General features: G+C 49.9%; 2 protein-coding genes across 2 annotated transcripts; one reads left to right on the forward strand and one right to left on the reverse strand.

Annotated features, from left to right (window-relative positions):
- The first annotated feature begins 1,294 nt into the window (after positions 1-1,294).
- Positions 1,295-3,470, forward strand: LOC6597024 (cell wall protein IFF6). Its single transcript, XM_002022080.2, has 4 exons — positions 1,295-1,410; positions 2,272-2,489; positions 2,580-2,759; positions 2,832-3,470. Exons 1-4 carry the CDS (start codon positions 1,399-1,401, stop codon positions 3,262-3,264), a joined length of 843 nt encoding a protein of 280 aa, XP_002022116.1. The 5' UTR covers positions 1,295-1,398; the 3' UTR covers positions 3,265-3,470.
- A 722-nt stretch (positions 3,471-4,192) lies between these two features.
- On the reverse strand, positions 4,193-6,374 carry LOC6597023 (Meckel syndrome type 1 protein). The gene has a single exon (XM_002022079.2). The coding sequence runs from the start codon at positions 6,372-6,374 to the stop codon at positions 4,251-4,253; it is 2,124 nt and encodes a 707-aa protein (XP_002022115.2). The 3' UTR covers positions 4,193-4,250.
- Positions 6,375-7,245: the final 871 nt, after the last annotated feature.

A 7,245-nucleotide genomic window follows, 5' to 3' on the forward strand; every position in this document is an offset into this window, starting at 1 on the left:
AATTAGAATCAGCATTGGAACGCTTTGGTTCATTCAACAGAGTTATCCGAAGTTTGGATCCGCAGGAGGGGGTCCACGGTCCACGGTTTACTGTTTACGGTCCAGTGTCCGCTGAAACTGGTACCTGGGCTAATCGTTAATCGTGAATCAACGCATATTTTATCAGTCTCCGTGCAGGTTCCACTCCACTCCACTTCACTCTGCTCCACCCTAACCCCTATCTCCGTTAGTATGTATGTGTCTTATATTGACTCGTATTCCATGCTTTATAAAAAATTAACGTAGATTTAAATTTACGCATATGTATACTCGTATTCGTACGGATTCGGGCAGATAGACGGCGATACTCACGCCAAAAAAAGAGGCGAAAAAAAGCCATCATTAAACGTGTATGCTAATTCGATGATGGCGGTTTTCTAATTTTGTTGTCCGAAACCAGATTTCCATGCGGGGTCCGTCGGAACTGTCCACGGTGATCGAGGCACACAAAAACCGCCCAACAACAACGATGGCCGGCCCTAAACAGTTACATCTTCAGGTCCGATTCATAGATGGATGGATGGATGGGTGATTAGCCCCCCAACCCCCCTGCCCGCCTGCCAGCCTAATCCCTCCCTCCCCCCGTCTCACTGACAGATGACAAACGACAAACGCAGACATCATTCTACGAGTGGCAGAGACAGGGCGACGCGTCGGCATCTGCCAAGCAGAATTGATAGCATTGACAGAAACGGAAAACAAGCAGCACAAAAAGTAGTGAGAGCGACAAAGCATTGATAAGAGAAGCATAAGAAACAGCAAGCAGTTTAGGATAGAAATTTCCCATTAAACAGTAGAAAAAGAAGTACTTGCAGAATTAGCATAACAGCAAGCAGTACTGGCAGCACTAGAAGCAGTGCAAGCTGCAGGCAGAAGAATGAACCAGTTGATTAAAGAAGGTAATCAATTAAACATCGCTATCAACATCATGCCACAGCAGACGCGTCGCAGAACAGAATCACATGCAGCATGAAGACGGCGTAGAAAGAATCACAAGAAGCACAAGAACAAAGCTCTGGCCAGCATCAACAACACAAGCAAAACATTCAAAGCAGAGGTAATTCAAGCAGCAGAAAAGCAGCGCGAGGCAGCACATTGTCCGGTTCGTCTTCGCTTGCTGCTTGCTGCTTCTGCTTCGCCACTGCTTCTTTTTCGTTTTCTCGTTCTCCGGCAAACCGCGCGCCGCTCACACGAGTATAAAAGGAAACGAGACGGTGCCATCGGTTGTATTTATTTGCTAGAATCTGTGCGCACCGGAACAGCTTACCAGCTGAAAGTGGAATTTCTCTCAAAGCCAGATCCGTTCAGCCTCCGTTATCCTCGTTTTGAATTTTTTGTTCTCAACCCGCTCAAAGAAACATGAAGAGCTTTGTAAGTGACCGACAAAAAAACAAGAAAATAAACAGAATCAGAAACAGAGACAAAATTAATATAAATAAGAGATGCTAAATCGAGACATTTTTTTATGGTGCCGCATGTGAAAAAAGGATGCAGTGAAAGTGTAAACGCAAAAGATTTATTGCATTGTCCTTCCAAATGGAACTCCATGAAAAATTATATATGTAATTGAGGGAAGACTGTGGTAACAGTATGGAAGGCAACAAGGATGAAAGCTTCCATCTGAATGGAATCTGATAGGTTCCACAGCTTGCAGTGCCAAGCTTACTGGTGGAAAGAAGGCTTTCCATTGCTTTCCATTAAGAGATCGATCTATCAACTTTGAGGTGCTACTGCTCTGTCCCCGTTTCAGCGGTCAGAAGAGGCGAAATCATCGAATGACAAATCTTGAAGCGACTAAAAACAGACATATAACCATTACTGCCTCGTCCCAAAACTAAATCAAATAAATCAAATAAACGTATTAGCTGGCGCTCTAGCAACAACAAGGAACCCCAAGAAACGCGCGAGACAATGCGACGACTACGACGTCAAGGCAAATAAAACAAAGCGGCCACAGCGCGACTGATGCGCGACTCCAGCGCTGGCAAAGCCGCCAGCAAAACGCTGGCAAAGCGCACGCCACTTTGATTAATTGGCCGCTAATGCTAAATGCAAAAGACTTCGTCTGAAATTAAAACATTAACTGCAAAAAGCGCCCAGCTATTTTGTCAGTGATTTATGCCGTGCGACTTGGACATGTGTTTAGATATATCTGTGGATAAATGGAGGGACTTGTCCCGATCGATTTCCTTTGACTAATTTCCGTTCCGTTTTCTGCTCTTCATTTTTCAGTTGTTGTTGTTGGCCTGCTTTGCGGCGCTGGCGGTGGCCGATGTGAAGCATCTGACGGACCGGAATCTGGATCTGTTTAAGTACGATCCCAGCGATATCTACACCCTGCCGGAGGACATTGACGACGACAAGCCGGCGGTGCACTTCAGCGGCGATGTGATGAAGGCCAAGACCGAGAAGCTGCAGAACTACAATTCCGGCAAGAAGTTCAAGTTGGAGTGAGTACAACGGCATCATTCGCATCGGTCTATCGCTGCAGCTGTACTAAGTCCGCGATGCCCTTTCCCCATTCCCTATTCCCTCCGCAGACTGAAGACGCAGAACGGCATTGAGGTGAGCAGCGTGGGAAAACTGAAGGACGACAAGACCTTTGTGGTCAGTGGGTCGTACTCCTTCACCGGCGCCGATGGCAAGCGCTACAAGACCCGCTACACGGCCGACGAGTTCGGCTACCATCCCATCACCGAACTGGATCTGGACATTCCCGAGTAAGTTTTGCACAACATGCCGGAGTTCCGAAGGAGATATCCTTATCGTGTGATCTTTGTGTGTGTCTGCAGGCCCCAGCCCCTGGTCGCAGCTGGCCAGAGGCCCGCCGTGGATGCCAGCAGTCTGTTGGGCAACAAGAACCGCTTCCAGTTCCTCCAGCAGAGCCTCAACCCTGAGCAGGCCGGTCCCCTGCGCGGCAGCGGCCAGAGCGGCGACGACTACAGCTACACGCCCCAGAAGGATGGGGCCAACGGCCCGCTCTTCAGCTCCCCCAACCTCGGTGGCCAGCAGACACAGTCCAGCGACTACTACGGCAATGCTAATGGAGCCTTCGGCAATGGCAATGGCAATGGATTCGGCAATGGATTTGGCAACGGAAATGGATTTGGAAATGGAAACGGCAATGGATTCGGCAACGTGAATGAGTATGGAAACGGCTATGATTACCAGGCACCCAAAGTGCCGTTGGTGACGCCATCGCGCCAGTACCTGCCCGTAGCATAGGTATCCACCCGAATCCCCCTCCCCAGTCCCAGTCCCAGTCCCGCTCCCCTGCGCCCCCGCTTACAGCTGCAAGTATTTAGGTTTAAGTGCAACTCCAACAGGAACCACACATCCAACAACAACAACCAGAGTAAAAAGATAGTGAAATTTTGTTTTTGTTTGTATCATTTTTTAGTGTTATATACAATGCACAATATTGTATGATATTATACCTCTATATATATATATTGATATATAGTATAATATGTATATCTACACCACACACGCACACACACAAGCACACAACAACACACACACACGCACACACGCACACACAAGCACACAAAAAACACAAACACAAACACACCAACCCCGACAAAAGACAAGAAACGAATCTATGTATATACACTGAGTGATATTAGTAGTAAATAAAATGGCTAAACTAACTCCGGAGTGTGTTCTATTCTTCTGCAAGGAGTATTACCAGGGGACGGTTGGTCCCCTCCCCAAAGGTCTCACCTGAGATACCGCCTCAAGAAATTGAAAATCTCAAAATTGAGAGAGTCTACTGACAGGATTTGGGAAATAAGTCCCACCAAAGTGCTGCTTAACTTCCATTAAAAGTCCAAACATACAGGGAGAGGTCATCCACATATAGTAATAATAAGAATAATACACTAGTAGTGCCAGGAGAATGGTGGCTGCAAAAGGTGCTCTGGTGCAGGTGCCTTTGGAGATAAATCCATCCATATTTTGGGATCGAAAATATATCAGTTGTATCCTTAAGGAAAGCCCGGATACATAAGTCCAGGACATAAGTCCTTTCAAAGAGCTATAAAGTACGATAGGACTGGTATAGACCAGAATATAATGGCCCACATTCCATCTACGACTCCATCACAGATGAATTATTTATAATCTTATATTATATTTCTTAATGCTGCTACGAAGCGGCTAACTCAGTCTAGTTTTCGCATGGAAGGAAGCGGAAGAGTGCAGAGGTCCTATCAATACGAGGCTTGGTGGCCCAAGAGCGACCGAATGCGCTCCCTGGCCTGCACAAAGGCAGCTATCACCTCGTCCAGCGTGCTATTCCTGTCCGTCTCGCTTTCCTCGCTGCTGTTCGGGCCCATGTCCATCTTCAGCTGTACCAGCATCTCCGGCTGGCCCTGCTGTAGCTTGCGAATGCGGAAAACCAGTGAGCCAGTGTTCCGCATGGCCTTTGCGGTGTCCAGACTGAGGCGCGTGTGGAGACTGGATTCGGGCTTGGAACGGCCCCTGAAGTAGGCCACAAAGTCGAAGTTCTGGCGTCCGCCAATGAAGTATCGGTTGAGGGTGTCCAGCCAGCTGCCCAGCGGACGGGTGCACTGCAGTCGCAGGCCTTCGCCGGAAGACGGTGGAAGCGGGTCCATCAGGGAGCAGGCGAAGTGGGCATAGCCCTCGCAGCGTTCGCGCTGCCATCCGTCGATGCTGATTACCTCGAAGTAGACGTGGAGCAGGTGGACGGGATCGAACTGCTCCTCGCAGAGCAGCGTCAGCTGCCAGCAGTGCGCCAGGTGGGCACAACGGGAGTCGCCCGCGCCCAGGCATGTGGCTGTGGCGCCGCGCAAAGGGAAGGGATTGCTGCCGGTCGCCATCGTCTCCACCATGGTGTGGGGAGGCGGCTGGATGAAGTAACGCACATGGATGTTGGGGTGCTCGAAGTGCTGGGCCTCATGTATCTCCAGCAGCAGCGAGACGCGGCGCATCCGCTTGGGCGGCATCTCGAAGTGGCTTAGGATACGTAGCTCCGTGGTGAGGGACCGCTGTCCCTGGAAGTAGTCCAGTAAGTCCTGCGAGCTGGCATTCGGAGGCACAGGAAACTCCTCATCTGACCCCACGCTCGTCTCCTCACTCTGCTGGTGCTCTGAGCTCCCTCCACTGAGCAGGCCCTCCATCCGCATGTTCCACTCCTCGCTGCCCACCGCCTCCAGCGGCGTGACGCTCTGGAAGCCGTAGCAGTAGAGCTGGCGGCAGTCGTCGACTCTGTCGATCACCACCTCGTAGTCCATGTCGTCAGCGCTGCAGGTGAAGTCCGGATAGACATAGACCAGCCCCAGCGCAGGCGAGTACCGGATGGTCACCAGCAGAGTGTCCTCCTGCAGGTCGGCAAAGACGTACATTACCTGGAAGCCGTCGGCGTGGAACTGGCGCGCCTCCTGTGGCAGGTGCTCCTCGCCGTCCGCTTCGATCAGCGTGTGGATGAGGCAGGTGCGGGCCGCGAAGTTCGGATCCTCTATGACCGACACCTGGGACATGGACGCCGAGGAGCTGCCCCCGTTGGGGAACCACGTCATCGTGTCCGACCCACTGCGACAGCGCTTCGATTTGTGTATCCTGCGGTGCACGTGCACCAATTCCTCTTTTGCCAGCTCCTGCTGCTCCTCCTCCAACAGCAGATGGTTCTGCTGCAGCTCTATGATGTCCTGGGCCCAGCGGTGGTAGCGGCGCTGCAGCTGCGTAGTGTAGGTGTCCGCATCCTGGCTGTAGGTCTCTAGCTCTGCACGACTGAAGTACTTTTGCTGCCAGGCAATCTGCAGGTTTGCCGTGCACCCGTTGCACAGCTCCTTGTTGAGGGCGTAGAAGGCCCGGCTGGCGTCGCTGATTTCGTTCCACATGTTCAGCTCCTGGGGCTGAGCGGCCTGGCTCTCCGTCTCAGTGTCCGCCTCCGCCTCCGCCTCCGCCTCTGACGGACGATCCTGCTCCAGCTCCGTCTCCGTCTCTGGCTGGAGCGTGAGGGCTCCCCGGGGATTGACCAATGTGCTGTAACTACGTTGGGAGCTCGAGCTCCAGCGCGTCGAGCCTCTGCCCAGATTGTAGTAGTTGTAGTAGATCTGCTTGCCGAAGCCCTCGCTGAAAATGGGATCGTCGCACATCGGCACAAAAATAAAGCAGTCGTCATAGAAATTCCGTTCGGTTACTACGGTGCTGGCGCTGGGCGTGCTGTAGATTCCAGCTCCGGCGTAGTCCAGCTTCGGGACTGGCAGCCACTCGCTCAGGTGCCGCAGCTTGATATCCAGCCGCAAGTCGGTGATTTTCCCACTGAGGCGGTAGATGCCCGTACGCTTAGTGTCTCTGCATTTTTCCGTCATCTCTCTTTTTCTGTTTTCTGCAGAACTGGACAATTTTCGATATTTTTTTGTTTTGTGTTCGAATTTCGCCGGTCGTTATGACAATACGTCGTTCATGAACGAACTTATCAACAAAGAACTATTCACTACAGTGAACGAACTAAGTTCATTTTTATCGGAAATTGTATTTCCCAATTTATATATTCCGTTTCGTATTTGCAGCTACCTAGGCCCCTCAGCACTGAAATATAATTTTGTCCGATAAATTAATCCATTTTCCATTCCATTGTTGATGGAATATGGATCGAACAAATAAGGTCAAAATGTCCACAAAGCTGAGTTCATATCGCTACATGGCAACTGCACAGGTATGAAATGATCTACATGATTTCTACATCGCTATAATAATACCGATACTATTGAAGAAAGCTGTGTGTAAAGTGTGTAAGCTGGAGAGGGAACATAATCGAACGAACTCATTAAGAACATTAATTCTTTAAATTACTCAACAAAGAAAACAGAAAGGTAGAGCTTCGCCACATGCCATCCAGTAATGAATATTATCTATAATAAAATAATTTAAATTCATACATCGATACCGCCAGGTATCGATAACTGCCGAAACTCATACTTGGAACGCAAAACTCATATTTGTGTACAAGCCCTGTAAACATTCATGGTAAATTAAGTATCGGGGTGGATTTTAGCTCTAATGCGTGCTATTTTACTCGTTTTACTCGTGCTCCAAACTTGTTTTACCTTGCCGGCAACATGTTTTCTAGCCACATGTGGCCGAGCAACATCTGAAAGCGGGTGTATTTGAAAGCACGGGCCTTGCCTCCCCCATTTCCCACCATTTTCAAAAAAGCCGCGGACAAGAAAACAACAGAAA

Source organism: Drosophila persimilis, unplaced genomic scaffold (assembly GCF_003286085.1).
Source record: "Drosophila persimilis strain 14011-0111.01,24,50 unplaced genomic scaffold, DperRS2 tig00000431-arrow-pilon, whole genome shotgun sequence".
NCBI lineage: Eukaryota > Metazoa > Arthropoda > Insecta > Diptera > Drosophilidae > Drosophila > Drosophila persimilis.